At 43.8% G+C, this 18,555-nt stretch overlaps 1 protein-coding gene across 1 annotated transcript; it reads right to left on the bottom strand.

Annotated features, from left to right (window-relative positions):
• Positions 1-2,426: 2,426 nt before the first annotated feature.
• HAL (histidine ammonia-lyase) lies at positions 2,427-16,761 on the bottom strand. The gene is given in 20 exon segments (XM_050914951.1): positions 2,427-2,917; positions 3,981-4,050; positions 4,149-4,257; positions 5,346-5,480; positions 7,894-8,059; positions 8,171-8,236; positions 9,146-9,226; positions 10,048-10,106; positions 10,225-10,320; positions 10,405-10,552; positions 11,635-11,682; positions 13,196-13,335; positions 14,671-14,796; positions 14,877-14,914; positions 15,099-15,165; positions 15,250-15,322; positions 15,423-15,497; positions 15,803-15,830; positions 15,999-16,059; positions 16,515-16,761. Coding segments are annotated over 20 exon segments (1,983 nt in total). The 3' UTR covers positions 2,427-2,767.
• Positions 16,762-18,555: the final 1,794 nt, after the last annotated feature.

Here is an 18,555-nt window from a genome sequence, read left to right as displayed (position 1 = left end):
AAACAAAAGGGCTTAACTTTCTGAAGGTGAAGTCATAAAACTACACCTGACAAGCATGAAGAACTTACTTAGCATCAAAAATAATTATTGATATAAGCAGGTGACATAACCTGTGGTACAGAGCAGAGTGCTTTAGTGAACTGGACCCCTGAGGAAGGACAACAGTCTCATTCTGATTAACAGATATTTGAAAGCCATCACAAACATGTATGAGCTTTATTATGACCTTCTGATCTCCCTGAGCCTTGGGCACATCTGTTAACATCCAAAATATGTAAGCCACCCCATAAAGTATCTTTGTTCATGCTTTATTTGAGCCAGGCTAGCCAATTAAATCAGTTTTTAAAACAGTTTAATGGCATTCCTGTCATTAGACGCGTTTTCCTGTAAGCAGATGTTGCACCAGATGTGGGTGTGGACATTTGTTTTTATAGAGTGTGGAAGAACATCTGAAGTATGCGATTGCACGGTCCATTCTGCCCAAGACAGCCTTCATAAATAATATTTATGCAGGCAGTTGGGGAAAGTTGTCAGGGTACGAGCTCAGGCGTTTCTGAAATGCAGCGTGCGGCCGGCATGGTGCCTCGTGACTGTGCATAGGCGCGGTGCGAAGCTAAGGCCACCATGCTGCAGCGTGTGCTGGTGGTCCCTTGCTCCCAGGCAGCCAAAAGTGGAGGTGAGCGGGAAGCAATGCCCAGCACCTCTTCTCTGAAGTGCCTAAGGCATTTGGGAGCCTAAGATTGCATAAGGAAAACCTCAAATATTCTCTTGCTGGACAGGAATAGGCATTCATGGCCTGAAACTACTCACATGAGGGGATTCTGCTCTCATGCACGAGCTCTGACAGGAACCTCAAACCACACACTTGCCCAACCAGCTCGGATCCAGTAGCCATTTGGGAGTATGCCCCAAGGCTATAATTAGTGGCAAGTTTGCAGTTAGAGGATGTGGTTATACTTCCTTCAGTGGTGCAGCTGGCTTAAGTGGTTCCTGATGGCCAGCTACGTGGTCCTACCATTGCACAATTTGCAGTGCTGTTACCACCACAGCTGTGCAGCTGCCAGGGAAGGCAGGAAGATTTTTTGTTTGCTTGTTTTTAATGTGGCTCGCTTCAGTGATGACGTTCACTGTGCTGGCTCCCGCAGCGGCTGGGAGCGGGATGTAGGTAACAGCGCAGCGGGTAGGAACTTCTGCCGGCTTTGCTGCTGAAGGAACTGTATTGTTTAGCCATAACATGAGGCTGAAGGCAAATAGCTGACCCTACAAGATATAAGCCTGGCTGTTTGCTCTCACACTTGATTTTAATTAATACCTGATTTTATACAAAATGGAACAGCTTCAGGGGGAGAGTGAGATACGCCTGCTACAGAGAGCCTCAAGCTGAAGGGCTAGGGAATTACTTGGCACATGAGGGAGAGGCCGGCCAGAGATGCTGCAAATCAGGTGCAGAAGGAAGGAGCCGAACTGGGAGCTCACACGTTATGGGTGGGTACCCTAGTTCCCAGGTCTTCTGGCCAGGTTGGGTGTCTCCCTGCTAGCTTGGCAACAGGCATGAGTCCTCTCCTCAGGGCACATTTAACACGGCGGGTCTCAGACACTCGAGGGTAGCCACCCACTAGCACTTTGAGTGCCCCTTGCAGCATAGCCAATAGCCTGGGAAGATTTCCAGCCCATGCTGAACCCCCTGCAGCTGTGGGTATCAGGCCAGTAGTGCCCACGCTGGTGGTTGTTAACCAGCCTTAACATGTCATCACTGCACCGTGATGTGAAGTCCAAGTCCTGACTCTTCCCTTGCAAAACAAAGCCTGTGCCAGAGGTCAGTGTTGTAACACGGAGCATGCTACAACACGAGCCCCTCTGTGGGGACAGGGCCCTCGGCAGCCAGGCAGATACCCGGTGAGCCATGGGAGCGTAGGTCTTGGTGCTATTGCTTCAGCACTGGTTCACATCCACCACTCCTACACCTCCTCCTCCTTCCCCCCCTTCCCTGGCCTGTGTTCCATCTGTCCTCCTTATTTCCAAATTAAGCTTTTGCTTTACATTTTCATCATCACACAAGACAGGAAAAGATTGCTACAGCCATATATGAAGCCTCAGTTTATTTATTGCAGGTGTGAGCCCATAGCTCTTAGAAAGCTGCATTAAGTGTAGTCCATCACCAGAATACAATATATTTGTTCTGGAGCAATGATCTCCATAGCACATTTTTATGCACACAGCTTTTCTGGTTTGTGAAGCACCTGGTCTAACAATGCTTTTGTTATACAAGAACCTGTACCTCACATAGGATCTGCAAAAGAGAGGAGAATTAAGTGTAAAGATAATTTTGCTTGTGGCAGAACGAAGGGGACCACAGCAGTTACCCAAAGGAGGGGGGAGAGGGGGTGGCAAAAAAAAAAAAAAAAAAAAAAAGTGAGAATATCAAACCTAGGCTGTTTGGTATCATTGGCACAGATGAAGAGAAAACAAGCAAAGAGCTGACAAAACACATACAGGATGCCCTGTATAAAACATCTACTGGTTTCAGCAGGAGTCTGAATGTTTTGTGTTCAGAAGCTCAGGAAATTCAGTCAAAACCACGCTATCATGACAAAGCTGTCTTTCACACATGAGGAAACTAGTGAGCCATTTCTCTACTATCTGTATGTGCTGAGCTAGACAGTCAGGTCCTTTGGGTCATTTGGAGAAACCACACTGAGTTCGAGTAGAACAGCCACCCTCAGGCAAGGTCCTGGAAAGGATCTGCTCTCTACCAGAGGACCGCAACTCAAAGTTCATCCTGATGCCTGTGGTCATGACCAACATCCGTACTCATCTCCCGCAATCCCAGGGAGAAAGCTGTTGGTGAAATGGGTCTCGATTCAGGGATGTGTTCCCTCCTGTACTTTTCAATGTAGGGTTTAGCCACTTCCCACACCTGCGAAACAAGAAAGTGAAACAGCAGAGTCAGAGGCAAAACAAAATGTCAGGTAAGACATCAACGCAGAAGTTCAAGAAACTGTAGAAAAGTTATTGGGATGGAGGTGAGAATTACAGACCTACGTAGATATGCTGTATGCGATCAGCAGAACCAGAGAGGCAGCCAGAGTGAGGGAAGAGCGTGTGGATGGAGTTGACAGGGGATGGGAAAAGATACAGCTCCAGGGGGACAAGGTGAAATGATTCAAGGCAAAAACATTGCGTCTTGTCTTGTCACCAGGTTAATGCTCTGTGTGCGATAGTTGGGAGAGGATCACTTTCACTTGCTACAAAACCACTTGGTCATGAAGGGGACGGGGAAGCAAAATGGCTGCTGGCATGGACAAAGGAAAAGGGAAGGGACTGCAGCTGGGGTTTAAGGCAGAAAAGGAAAATGTTCCACAGTCTCCTTTGTCTCTCCTCCTGTAAGGGCTGCAAGGCAAAAAAAAAAAAAAAAAAAAAAAAAGCAAAAGGGATTTTCTTCTCCCATTTGCTTGCTTGCCTCAATTCTTGTCTTACTTATATTTTACAAACAAATAAAACAGATAGATCCTATAGCTGTACAAACACTTGGCCCAGGTTAACACATTTCACCACTGCTATTCTCTCATCCACGTCCCCTTATTGCTTCCAGACCATGCCCAAGAGCCTCAAGGCTGGGGAACACTCACTGCCCCAGGAATGAGGATGATCATCTGGAGAGACTGCTGATTTCTCTGGACATCTGTGGGGTTATAGGACCCTACCCTCAAATGATTCAAAGTTGGACCTATGTCTGGACCCTGCCGGACTTAATAATGTAAGCTATTTATTACACAGGGCAAGTTTAGGAACTGATTTCTAAATCTATCCCACTAAAATAAAGGAAAACCAAATCTCAGAAAATCTGGTGGGCTCGCCCCAGGCAGAGGAGTGCTTTTAGCGAGGCCATCCAGTGAACGCATGGAGGGGTATTTCCAAAGCAGAGCTGCAGCATTCTCCTCAGGACAGTCCTACTGCACGTGCCGAAAGTCAACACTTGCCTTCTGCTCCACGAGCAGCCTGTGAGCTGCATCGATGTCTGGGGCCATGAAGCGATCCTTCATCCAAGGCCTGTAACGAGACACATTGCGAACATTGGCCAAACATTAACCACCACCGCCGGTTCTCCAGATGGGTAACCTCTGGGGGAGGCGTTTATCTGATCTTACCTCACAACGGAGCGCACAAGGTCATAGACCTTCTCCAATGGGGTTGTCGTTCTCAGAGGGCGTAGGAATTCAATGCCCTGGCAGGCTGCGAGCAGCTCAATAGCCAGAACTAGGAAATCAGAACAGCGAAAGGGATTTTCGGCAGGTACAGCTCAAGGCGAGGTTCCCCTTATAAAGCTATCCCTGGTGTTTGTTCTGGCTAATATGATATGGTTTCACGTGATGTGAAAAGACCAGTGGATCCACACACCCAAGAGGCAGCCCAGCGGCAGGATTGTTTTATGGATGGTGCTGGGGGTAGTATCCAGCATTTTAGCAAGCAGATTTTGGGTGCTCTGCTGTACAGACCTTTCAGTGTGCCAGGAACTCCTGCTCACCACAGTCTTAAATCCATAGGAATCTCTTCCAGAGTATCTTGAATGCTCAAATTAATGGCCATGATAAATCAGAAAACCTCTTTAGGACTAGAGAAGAAAGGGGCCTGAGCTATAAAAGAAAGCTTTGCCTATGAAACTTGCAAGAGCCCATGTGAAAGCACCAGTAAAATTACAGAGCTTTGGAAGAGAGTCTTCTGTCTGGAGAATTTTGCACCGTATCTGCCCACCTCACAGCTGATTATTGGCATTAGCTCCTCATTTTCACAAGCCAATTCACCCAAGGAACTGAGTGAACCAGCTGGACCTAGGACACACTGTTTCTCAGCACGTTGTTGAAACACATGGTTTCTCACACTCATTTCTCTGCACACGAAAAATGTATTTCTATAGAACTAAGGCTTCAGAGCACTCAAATGTATAAACTTAAGTGGGCAAGGGAGTTCAGTATTTGTGTGCTGTGTATTACTCAGCTCTTCCACTAACAGCTGACATCTGTATCTAAGCACACCATCTGCCAAATAAATAAATAAATAAAAAGTAAGAGCAATCTGTTCTTGTAAGCATGAGAGCAAAGTTTTGCTGAGTGTCCTGCAGTAAGCAGTTTTGCTTCACAAGAAACACTTAGCGCTAGATTTACCTCATTTCTGTTAGAAAGATCCAAATGCTTATAAAAGCATCCACTTAATGTAATATTTTTTAGATAGTTCTTTCAGATGCATTAACTCCTTTTTTCTTAAAATATATCTAAAAAGAATGGCACTAATATCTTCATCTAGTTACATACATAAGGTCTGTCTGGAAATCAGCATTTTAATTTTACCTTGTTCCACGTGTTCAATAACTCTCAAAGCTTTTCTTGCAGCCCATCCTCCCATGGACACGTGATCCTCCGTAGCAGCACTGGTTGAGAGAGAATCCACAGAAGAGGGGTGGCACAAGGCTTTGTTCTCAGAAACTGCAAAAATCCAGCACAATGAATGTAGGACAAAATAGGCACGAGACAGCAGAAGCAATGGCCAACCTGGAGCAAAAAGCCTGTCCACCACCTCAGGTCCAACTATTGCTCCTCTTTCAAGAACGCATCGATGTTTTACCTGGACTGAGTAATTCGTAATAAACACCTTGAAAACTACCATTGCCTCTGAAAACAGTAACCAATATCAGTCTCTAGATGCAACTATTAACCAAATATAGAAAGACTGCTCACTCCTCCTCCATCTCCGGGGTTGGGTTGCTCTGGCTCAAAGGCCTGATGGAAACTGAAGAAAAAGGGTGGATAGCATAACTGAAATACAAGCCTGGTCTTGCCTGTCACTTCAAGGCAACTCTTTGTAAAGAGCACTGGTTCCCTCTGTTTTCGGTCACAGATACTGCCCCTACCCTGGTTTCAAGAAGAGAGCTAGCGATCAGCATCTGGTCTTTTCTCATCCGAGCTGAGACACTTGCAGAACTTGCTCCAGGAAGATGCTGAGGGAGGGCAGTACAAATCCTCTCCCACCCTCCTCGCCTCGCTACGAGGCTGCCCATGTCCCTCCTGTGGGCACACACACCCCTGAGGGTTTGAGCGCTCTGGCTTTGAAAGCCAGGTACGAGACCTGGAGTTAAGTCTCTGAAGCTGCACCCAAAAGCGAGGGGAATTTGGCTGCTAGAAGGGCTGTAGGCACCATCCGACGACAATTTAAAGTTGAGAATTGCTCTTTAGAAGAGAAGAAACTAAGTCTGCATTCACAGTGCTCTGGCTGCACGCAGACCTTTTCTTTCTGAAGGCCAGCAGGATGCTGTGTAACACCCTCACCAAATTAGGGGCTTCAGAAAAGCAACAAAAGCAACAGAGAGGTGGTGACACCAATTGCAAATAGGCTGGAGTGACAGGCAGGCAACAGCAGGTCCCAGAGAGGCTGCATGTGGCTACTGCAAATAGTTTGGTCTGGCAGGCACAGCACTACCAGAGAGCAAGGGAGACACATCCAGTGGCATTGCGAAACATCTGCAAAATTTTTGCAGCTTTATCTATAACCCTGGGAGCAAATAACATTAGCTGGTACACAAACACCTTAGAAACTGGCAGAGTGACTTTAAAAGCATTAGTAATACCTTGTTTTTTAAAAAAAAAAAAAAAAAAGAAAAAAAAAGAAAAAAGCTCAAACTTCACTTTTAGATAAATTCCTGGCTATTTTGACCAGGGAAAGATGATCTTAACCCATGGACTCCTGGTGTCAGCGCAGTGATGAGTTAGTAGGCAGGGCTGTAATTTTCATTCCCCACAGCAGAGACCACGAACACCCCAGAATCTCTTGCTCCAGATTGCAGAAGTGAGCTGCAAAACCTAAAGCCAAGCAACAGCTGAGCCCTGGAGCCATCCTAAACTCTGCCCAGCCAAAAGGAAAAGTTTCCAGCCTTTGAACAAGGGGATGAGCACTTCAGCTCCTTTTCCAGCCCCACTTCCCAAAACAGCCTCTAGGCAGGGTTCCTTTATTACACCGATGTAGTTCATTTCTGCAGGATGCTTGTCTACATATTTATCTGACATCCTTTGTTCCTTTGTCTGTTTCCATTTCTTATAATTTACCCCCTGCTCATAGCATGTTTATCTTTATGTTGGCTCGTGCTTTCCTGAACCTATGAACTGTAATATCCCAGCGGCCAGCAGGCTTCTTGTTGCCTTAGTCATGAGTACTAGAGGAAAAATGTACTAATGCTTATTTTTAGTGTGCTCCTCCGATAACCAGCCCTGGGAACTCCAGTCTCCTGAGGACTGTGGAGTCCGATATTGATGTACAGACCTGGCCATCAAATGGAGACACCGAGTACTAATGATATCAGGCCCAGCTTTGAGATAAGTGGTGTCCCCGTGCTAGTAAGAAGTGAGGAATAGAGGTATCCCCTGCTTACAGACCGTAACTATTCAAGCAGAGGTTCTAGATTCAGCAGAGTGGCTCAGACAGATCTACATTTGTTGCCTGCAGTGTTTGCTGTTAATTACAGCCCTATCTGAGCTGATTTGCAGGCTCCTGGCTAAAGAGCTGTCACTGATTTCAACCAGAGCTCTTATGTTGGTGACTGTAAATCAGAGCACTCCCTGCCAATCCCATAAAGGTGCAAGCAGGCAAGCATTCCCACCAAAGTCCACCTAAGGGTTTGCACGTTCAGAGCGCTAAACATGCCCATGGGTCAGTACAGAATAAAGAATCCCGAGCTGAAATAATTGCAGCTGCACTCAACGCTCAAACTTTGCACCCAGACAGCACAAAGCATATAGAGAAGAGATGGAAAACAGGAGTGAGATCCCTTTATACCAAATTGCAACTGGCTCGATATAAATTGGTCTTTCTAGCTTGCTCTCTTGATGATACTGCTCAAGCGCTCACCCAGGGCAGCTGCTGTGCAGTGTGCAATCATGAAGCCAGAGTTCAGGCCTCCTTCAGTGACTAAAAATGCAGGCAGTTCACTGAGTGAGGGGTTGCAGAGCCTCTCAATTCTTCTTTCACTAATTGCAGCAAGTTCGTGCACACCAATTGCCAAATAGTCCAGAGCCTAGAAAAGAAGATCTCATTAAACCAGGTGACAGAAAAACCAACCAAACAAACAAACCAAAACAGAAACTAAAATGTTTTTTTTTCTTTCTTTCTCCAAATGCTTAATTACCTTTGCAGGATATTCACCATGAAAATTTCCTCCAGAAATGGTCTCTGCTCTTTCAGCAAACACCATCTTTAAGGAGAGTTAAGGCACAAACATGAGTGAAATACAGTTTACATGACAGATACCTGTCAGTAATAGGAATATCTTAACTGAAGGAATGTTTGTGCTAATCGGCTTTTATTTGCAAGTACATTATATTACATCTGCAAGTTCACTTTTCAGAAAATGAAGACCCAATCTCCGTTCTCCAAACTTGTAGATACAGTTTTGACATGTATTTTTCCAAATAAGCTACATAAAATGAGGTCTTTGATTGGGGGTGGGGAAGGGTGCAAAGAAACACGTGTTCGGATCCTAGCATAGTTTCTCAGTTCCTTGGTAGATTGTCTCCATGGCAGATACAATTTTAGACAGATTACAAGCAGTAATGCTTATCAGCTATTGATATGATGTTATGTATAGCATCATGGTCCTGCTGAGGGGAATCCAGCCTTTCTCAGTGCCAGTGCAAGAACCGTGCCCAGAGTTTACCAGGCTGAGCCACGATGAGGCTTACCAGCCACGCGTCTTTTGTCTGCCTTCCCCGGCTGAGTGCAAATCTTGCTCTATAGGGCAGGTTTCACTCATGCTGCACCAACAGATGTTTCGTACGACAAGTCACCATCCGTCTACGTCCATTTATTTGCCAAGTCCCATCTATCTACACATTCAATATAAGCATATAGAATCTCATCTAGGAAACATTTAATATGTGTTAAACTGTATGTATGCACACGTGGCTTCCTTGCCCCAATACACACTTGCATGCACCAATGCAGACATGGGGAAAGGAAGAGAGGTTGCTGTTGCAACCAATGATAGTTATTGACTGAAGCCAGTTATGACTTTTTTGCCTCCTATGCAAATAATTATATAGAAGAAAAAGATAAAAAAGGCCAAGCAAAATTTTACATAGAAATAAAGTCATCAAAAAGATACAGGGTTGTCCGTGGCACTATTGATTTCAGTCGTCATGATGTCCTTCACAAAAGCAATTGTATCATTTACAACTCCGTGGACCTAGAACAAAAAACATTAGCACCTGAGCTCAGTATCTACACTTAGTTTGTCTTCAGGATGCTGAGCTGCAGGCACCCTCTTTCCCATAATCCCAGTCTCTACATCCACACATGAAGATGGTCTTGTATTTGCTCTTAAAATCAGGAGCATCACTATGGGACACTGCTCATCCTAGACACCCGAAAGACTGTATTTACTATTATTATGACCGTATTGCTAAAAGGGTAATCAGAATATGTCATTCTTTACTTGTTTGGGTTGGTTTACCCTAAATGGAAGATAAGATCCTTATTCAGTGGCAGAATTGGTATTAGGAGAGAAGTAACCTTGCAAAGCTCCCACAGAAAACAAAAACTCTCATTAATTAACTTTCATTAATTCCACTGATTTAATAGCTTTGCTCATGTTAAAACTCATGGGGTCGAGTTCTTCCAGTATGTTAGAGATACTACAGGTAGATGAACAACCTATCACTCTGGCTGCTTCTGGAAACACCTTTCCCCAATTCATAGTCTTCGCATCAATGCAGAATAAATGCCCTACAAAGCCTGCAAGAGTAGAAATCAGCACCTTCCCCCTGCTTCCGACACTTGGCCTCTTTCAGATCTGAACACAGCTTTGTTAGACTGCCTGATGGGTGCGTGCATGGGATCGATGAATTACATGTCTCCATTAATACTAACTTTGAAGTGAGGGAGAAGCAAAATAAAACTGCTTCCTCTAATGGAGTCAGACAGTGCATAGTTGACAGTATTTCTGATGTGGGAACTTCATCATCATTTATCTAGTGCTATGAAAGGAAAAAAAAAGTCAGTTTTTACCTGAGGGCAGCAGCGCATCGTGTATGCGTCCTGAACTCGGTCACAGAATCTATGGCTCTCTAGAAGGAACAAGGGAGGAAAAAAACAAATATTCCTCACACAAAAGCATATGGGCTACTGCTGGAAGACCCAGCTGGACCTGTGTAACCTGAAAGGATGAAGGTTAAGATTGTTCACCTGCTATTTCTGATGGATGATGGTCAGAATCTAGAAGGGACCTGAATCGAAATGCCACTTCAGCCTGCCCTTGATGTGGTCGCACTGCGTGGATATCTAGTAAAACGAGTTAGATTGTTAGGTTTTGCTTAACAGCCGTTGACAAGAGAAGCAAACAGACAGGAAAGGCCCAGTACCCACCAGTGTCAAAGGCCCTTGTTGTACCCTTCAAGACTTCAAGTGTAAGGGCAGCGATTATGTCAGCTTGTCTAGCAATAGCACCGGCTCTTTCAACCGCTTCGCATCCCAGCGAGGTGATCATTTGTGTCCCATTGATGAGAGCCAGACCCTTCAAAGAGAGAGCAGATGTTAAGCAAATTCATTGCAGCTATTCCACACACTGTGATAATTCCCCATCTCTGTGATAATTCCCCATCTCTGTGATAATTCTCCTTCTCATATGAAGGAGTTAAAGACCTTTGCTCAGCTTCCTGGATCATCCCAAAATCATAAAATGCACAGCTTGACTGGGCATCTTTGCTACATAGATTGTCAATGGTCATGACCCTACTAAAAGTCATTATGGACACCCTTGGAACTCCAGTAGTTCCAAGCAAGAGGTTTATTTCATGTTATTTCAAGCTTAAGCAAGAAAAGTACAGGAAATTTGTATTCTTTTCCAGTTCTTTGGAAGTGGAATGCTATTTTTATTCATTTCTTCTTAAGTTATTAGTTAAACCAAAGAAGTTATGAGCATGGGGGGTGCGAAAACCAATCATAATAACTAAGTGGAGAATTAAAACAGCATTAGAAGTTATAACTGCTTTAAAAGATTTGTTGAGTTCAGTCAAAACTAGCTTCAGGTTTGTTCTAAACAAACATGAGGCCCATGGGAGCCTTCCATTTGCCTTTAGGAGACACTGGATTTGGCTTCTTGCTCCTGGTGCTGTTTTACAGCTACTGAGGCCCCTTATCGGAGAGCTCCACAGCCCTCAAATCTGTTGCGTTCCCACGTAAACTTTAATACTTGGAGTGAGATTCATCTCACTTAGTTTTAATGATCTAGAAGTCAGACACCTGGTTCAAGCCAGTCATCTGAGCTCCTGTTATGGTCAAAGGGCAGATAGGTACCTTGAGAAGGCTTCTTAGACAGCTCTTTCAGGATGATGTAAAGTGTTTTCTGGAGATGCCCACCTCTTTACACTGACCACAGAGCCAATCTAAACATCAGGCTTGGGTCTGACATTTCAAGTCAAGTAGGGTGACACTAGGAGAGGTGAATCCCACTCCTGATAATACTTCATTAATATCATTCTGGAGCTTGATTTAAAATGACTGTTAATTCATTTCAGGCTTAAATTATTAAGTATAGAGCAACTAGTGATTGACTATGCTTGTTTTTCATCAGCTGGCATCATTATACTTTATTACCTCTTTTGGTTTCAAGGTAATTGGTCTCAGACCATGGGCTTCCAGGACCTGTGAAGGAGTTTAATGACAAGGTAATTAATGACAAATGTTTTTTGGTAATTCAACCACCAAAACTTTTAAATCTTAAATGTTTCCATAAATAAAAATACTAACAAATTCTTTAAGTGAAGGGAGAAAAAGAGTATAAAAAAAAAGAGTATATAAAAAGAATATCACAAACATTTAATTTTTTTTTTCTGCTGGGCTAAATAAAGGACAGCATTTTGGGGCTTCCAAACTAGCACCTCATTTCCCAGTGCCAGTAAAAGAAGGTAGTAGGAGCACTGAAGTGAGATACTGTCACAGCCCATTAACATCTATCATGTATTAGCTGATGGGAGAGAGTAATAGGAGAGACAGCTGGAAACATCTTGGGAAGGTAGTTCTGCCTATGTCCTGCCTCATAGCAGGTTTGGCTTGGCATAAACTATTCCTTCATAAATGATTCCCTAACCCTTTCTACAGAAAATCTCCAATGACAGGAAGAGTCGTACTCAGTTTATTCTATACATGTCTATTCCATAGGGCAATTACTCTTCTGGGAAATGGAGGAAAGGTATAACCTTGATTGTGATTAGAGTCCTCTCAACCTTTCCAGCTGAAGAGGTAACACATCTCAGAGGTGTACAACTGTAACTCCTGGTCCTGAAGGTCCACGACACACGGGCCTGCTTCTTCCCTACTCCTCTCCCTGTGTAGTTCTCAGTACTTCTCCAGCCTACAGTGACAGTACAGCTATCAACCCATGAATAAACCTGGTGTTCACATATTCACGGATAGGAGCGATAGGTGTAGCTGAACAAACTACCATGAAAGACTCTGGAGGGGCCAGACTTGGAGATATTCAACACTAGATCAATCTGCTGATGTATTAGTGACAGAATAACAATTAATTAAAAATTAATTCCATTGTAAAGCTTCCATCTTGTAAAGGAGGATGCTATAAAGGTTCCCTGTAACCCTAGTTAATCAATCAAAAATGGAATGTCCAAACCTGTGTATTCACTTAAAGCCATTATAAAATCACTAGAAATTTTACTGATAAGTTCCTGCCTCCAATAAATCTCCAGTTCCTCTCAGCATTTGAAGTTTTGAATTTGAGAGGTGATCTTGGGTTTGTTGGAACAGTGTTGATGTTTATGGAGCTGGAGATGTAGGAACAGTTCTTTCAAAGCTGATATCACATCCTGTCCCTCTCTCCAGGTCCTAACTGATGTCACTGCAGTATCTTGTATTGCAATACTATGGCACAATATTTCTTTACGACTTAATAACATGCTGTGTATTCCTATCTGCTCCAGTGACATGTGGGTCAGTTATTCCATTCTCATGGATCCACCTTCTTCAAGGTAGAGGACGAGTTGCTAAAGGCAACCTAGTCCCAATTCAAACTGGTACAAAAAATCCGAAGACTTTTACCTGTTGTTAATCTGAGAAAAAGCTCTCTTTCTCTCAAAGCTACACGCAATTTGGCAAATGAGCCAGCAAGCAGAAAAAAAGCAATCAGCTGCACGAGTCTTACATATTTAGCATCAGCCCAGCCACTCTTTGGGGACCACATCTTTCCCTCTCCAATTAATCCCAAAGCAAGATGAGAGAGGGGGGCCAAGTCTCCGCTGGCTCCAACTGTCCCTTTCTCAGGGATATAAGAAAGGCAGGACGCTAGAAAGAAAAAAAAAAAAATGACTCCTGTTAGAGCTTCCTCTTGATACACTCCTTGGAAAACAGAGAAGCCAGCACATCAGTGTGGTCACAGTAACATCCTGCAATTATGGTCAATGGCACCAACAGGACTACTCTCGTTGCAGACTGGGATTTGCCCTTGCTCGCAGGCTAGCTGCAGTTTATAAAGAAATCAATTCCCTTCTGCATTTAGTTTTGGAGTGAGGGGACCACAGCCCAGGGTGATTGCATCTACAGCCACACAGCTAGGCAGGTAGAACATCACTCCCCTCAGCTCTCCATCACAGGGTGACCACCTGGTGTGGACAAAGCTACCTCTTCATTTCTCACTCCACTAAATGTTGGGTAACTCCTACAAACCATCTTTGAGCCCTTTTCCCCCCAACCCCAGCCCTCTGAGCACTGAAAGCATGGAAATGAAGAAACAGAGGCCAGGGAACTGCGGAAAAAGCAGGGAAGGGACCAGTCTGTTTCTCTTCTTTTGCAGAGTTAAACACTGAATTGCAGCTCCTTCACCCGCTGTGGGAGGAGGAGGAGGAGAGTGCAACTCAGGGCAGCACTGCGCAGAGAGAGAAGGTGTTCTTTGCTCGCCACAGCCACACTGGCATGCCTCACCAGAGGGACTGTTAATGGACATCAGCTAACGAACAGCACAGCCACCGCTTTGGTTTCCCTGCCGCAACGTCTGGCAAGGCCAGCCAGCTTTAACTGCTTTGACAGCCGCGGCCACGTGAGCTGCTGACCAGCAACGTGCTTCCGTGCGGCTGCCTTGTAGCCCTTGCTCATGAACACTTGTGTACGTCTCAGGGGGTCTACTCACAAAAACAGGTGCTGCTCAAGCGGGTCTGCTTGACAAACACCAACACACGCAGTTTTCTACATGGTATTAGCCACACCCAAAAATCCTGGCATCCCAAAAGATGGTGGCACATGCAACAGGACAAAGTTAGACTTGAGCCTTTGTAGAAGAGCTCGCCCAGAGTCAGAGTCATGCTCTCAGTCAAGCTTAGTCTTCCACTAATTACTTGACCTCTTAGAGGCTCATTTCCCAGACTTCCACCTGTTACATCCCTTTCTCAGCCTTTCGTGTCACTTCTGCTCACACCCCATGTTCTTCCACAGAGGAACGGTCTCTAGCCACGATCTTCTACAGGACCTGTCACAGCCGAGCTTTGGTCCTGATCTCCCACAACTACCAAGTCAAAAGACCAACATCCATAGCTCGATCCATTGACCTACACCCTTTAACGAAACAGTTAAAAGGGGGGGAAAAAAAGAAAAAAGAAGGGGGATTTTCTTTAAATCTCTTTTTACCATTAAATGCTTCAATAACTTGCTGGAGCGTTTCTAGGGATATTCCACTGTATCCTTTTGCTAGGACATTGATCCTCAGCGCCAACAGCATACGAGATCTCTCTGGGCTCAGAGGTTTCCCCACACCTGAAACAGTAACCCTCTTGGTTACTAACCCACGACCAACAGCGGCAGAAAAGGGAAAACACCAAGTGATTTCTTATTACCTGCAGAATGTGAACGAACCAAGTTCACTTGAAGCTCCCTATGGAAAAAAAAAAAAAGTAAAAACCCAAATAAGTCTTGTCAGGTTTTATTTTGCATAAAGCAGAGGGAAATACTGAAGGAGCCCTCTCATCTATCCACAGAGTATAAATGTACAGGGTTGAACTGCTCCCTCCTCTTCCTTTCCTGAAAAGAAAGGACAGAGAAAGCCACACACACCTTACCTCAGCTTACTGTTTGGGATGACAGTCCTGGCAAACTTTCCAAACCCCGTGGTGATTCCATAAACAACTGCAAGAAATGTGCACTGATGGTTAAGGAGGGAACCCAATAAAGTTTTCTAAACAATTAACAGTTAGAGGTAAAAATATTTACCTGTCTGTTCCTTGACAATCCTTTCAATCACTTCTCGTGATTGTTTGACTTTAGCTTCAGCTTCAGGTGTGAGCTACAACGTAGTTCAAATATAAGTTTATCTATCATTATTTAAGTTTAATTGTAGAAAGATAAACATGTAATTTTTAGCCGCGTTTGTTCAGGATCTTTACCTTTATCTTGTAGAGCCCCTTTCCTAAATTGACCAAGTCCTCCGTTGTTAAGCTGTTGCCATCTAAAGAAATATACTACACCAAAGAACGACCTTTTAGTTTGGGATACACATACTTATAAAGTTGCTTAATAATCCAAACAAAAAACAAACCAAACCAAAACAGTCAAAACTCAGCAATGACAGGAAGCTCACTCATGCTCATTCATAAGACAGGAACTCGCTAACAAAAACATAACAAGCACGTTATAATTTAGATTCCTAGACCCAGCCAATCTAACAGCCCCTGCTCTCGTGAATGCTGCAGTGGCTCAACTTTCAGCACGTTCTGGTGAATAGCAGGATTTGTAACTGAGTTGTAAAATCATTGGCGACTCCTACCTGTTCTGGCTCTCGGTATTTGCTGTATCTGAAAGTTCTGTCAGGGAAAATAAAGGGCAGACAGGATTTCACAGGTAGTGACCATTCGATTACAGCTGGCAATGCATTTTAAGAATGAAGGAACACTAAAAGAACAGGGAAATCTAGGAAATTATGGAATTACAACAAAGTTCACAAAATGCTCAAAAAAGGATACAAATGAACTCCTTCTGGCTGAGATGGTATGAAATCGGGAGACATTATATCTCCTTCTATAACTAGAAGAAATATGCAAATAAACATGAACAGGATTAAATTGTATTCTGCATATAAATGAATTTGTTATTCATTGCAATACACACCAGTAAGAATTCTAATTTGCAGTTATCAGCCCCAAACATATTTGTATGCTTCTAGGAAAATAAAAAGGGACTATGTAGTTCATTTAAGGTACTCTAAAGGCAAAAGAGCCACCCAACCCTTGGACACACGCTCCATATCCCATACAATCATATAGCATACATGATATCATATACAAATGATGTATATAGAATCCTGTAGCTTCTACACCTTATATAGTTCTATACCCGGAAACTAAGGGTGCATTTCAGTATTTTTCCATAAAAATCGTCAACACTCTCTCAGATGCACTTTTAGATAAACTAAACAGCAGTTTGCTGACTCAGATGCCAACGTGGTCACTCCGCGACACGTTGCTTAAGGTTTTGCTTACCAACTTCAACAAATTCATTGTCCTCTAGAGCATCCTCCACTGTATCATCAAGGTCCAGCAAGCCAAGTCCCTTGCACCTTCGAATGTAAAATTTTACTTCTTCCACTGAGGCAAATCCCCCGTTGTCAGGTTTGTTTTTCATGTACCGTCTCACAGCTTCCTTTCCCAGCCACCCAATGGTGCTTCTGCAGTTTAGGCACGGCACTGCCAGCCATTCTCCTCAGACATGCACTGTGTATCTCGGCATGCTTTCTGTCCAAAATTGTCCCTTGACCGAGAAGGGCTGCAGCGTGCAGCAGCCTTACATTTACCACACGACAGCCTGAAGAGCAGCGTCTAGCTGGAGTCCAGTGTTGCAATCAGATAGAGGCAAAAATCCACCCTCAAAATCCCCACCTTTGTAAATAAGCGAGATCGATGTACTCGGCTGACTTCATCCAATCAAACCAAACCCAGGGAGCACACCCTTTTCATGGAAAGGCAAAAAAACCCCCCTCTACTACCACAGGAATTTTTTTTCCAAAGATCACGCCGGGAATGTAGAAATGAAAATCTTGGAGCTGGAGTTTATGTAGCAAGAATAGATAAATAAATCGGAATAAGCTGGAATGCAACTGTTCTAAAAACTTAAGGGTTTAACAAAAGTTAACGGAGTTGCCACCTGGCAGTAGATCACACTTAATGCAAACCTCCATGAGGGACAGGGCTGGAAGACAGTCACCCCGTTACGGGTTGGTCATGGCTGCTAGGATTGAAAGGAGACTGGATTATACCCATACATCTCTATCCAGAGCAGGATGAGAGCAGGCAGTGTAGGAAGCAAGCCTGCTTTGCTCAGTCCAAGCTGAAGTTGGACAACATAATTTTGTATCATAGGGGAGGAGAAAGTTAATGAGTTTCCCTCCGTTACCCTTTCACTTATGCTCTGGAAGATGTTACTAGAACAGGCAGCACAAACATTAGGCCACATCTGCCACTACTGAGACTGGCACTGCTATACCACGCCTCTTTTGCAGGCAGATGCAAAGCAGAAAAGATGTGGAGAAATACCTGTTAAGACGGTGCCAAAATAAAGTCTAGCAATGACCATGTCGACACAGAAGCTGAAAATACCTTTGTCTTTAAAGACAAAACAATAACAACACTCGTAGTCCATGCTACCCACAATAGTGTTCCCAGACAAAGGGACTACTATAAAGTGCACTTACCTGGGGTGAATTATTGTAGGGAATTTTAACTTGAGACCCATCAGCAGGAGTCTCTACGTGGGAGACACTGCCCCAGCAGAGCAGGACAACGCTAGCGAAAGCCATGTCTGCCACTATTTTTTTTTTTTCTCCTAGCTCTGACAGCAAGAAACCAGGATTAGCTGGCAGCATGAACTCCAACTGCCAAATCACTATATATGATATACGAGCTTTTATGACAAAATGTTACCCCAAAAACTAGTAATGTAAAACATTTCTAAAACGAAGAATAGGAGTTATCATTGCAATCTGATAGCTTGAATCAGAACCTGTTAACACCAGATACCCCCCTCCTCCTACCAGAGCCTTGCCCGAGAGAATCCCCGTTCATTCAGGTGATGCTGTAGCAGAAGCCTAATCAGATTTTGGGAGTGAAGGAAAGGAACTGCATAAATTTCTAACCTGAAATATAGAAAAATTCTTTTCAGTGAGTTTTCCAGCAGAAGTTATCACTCATTCAGAGGTGTAGGAAGAAGAGAATGAATGGCTCGTTAGGTCTTTAACGCAAGAAAGCCTGCAAGTTCTTTACACACAAGGAAATTACACTCTATTTGTTCCAAAAAAGACAGTATTTTATTGTGTTTATTAAAAGCTGAGTGTCACAACATTCATAGAAAGAATTTAAACTGATTTTTGAGCCTCAATCACCCAGGAGTTAGTTTTTCTATAATTTTTATTTAAACTACTTAGATATATGTAGGTTAAAGTTGAATAGAAGAACTCAGGATGCCTTGAATCAATAAAATGCAACAAGGTATGTTCATGCCTTTATATATATTAGAGCTGCCAGCACG

The sequence above is a fragment of the Gymnogyps californianus genome, chromosome 1 (genome assembly GCF_018139145.2).
Source record: "Gymnogyps californianus isolate 813 chromosome 1, ASM1813914v2, whole genome shotgun sequence".
Taxonomy (NCBI): Eukaryota; Metazoa; Chordata; class Aves; order Accipitriformes; family Cathartidae; genus Gymnogyps; species Gymnogyps californianus.
Note: the sequence above shows the minus strand (reverse complement) of the source record. Positions and strands in the feature narration are given on the sequence as shown.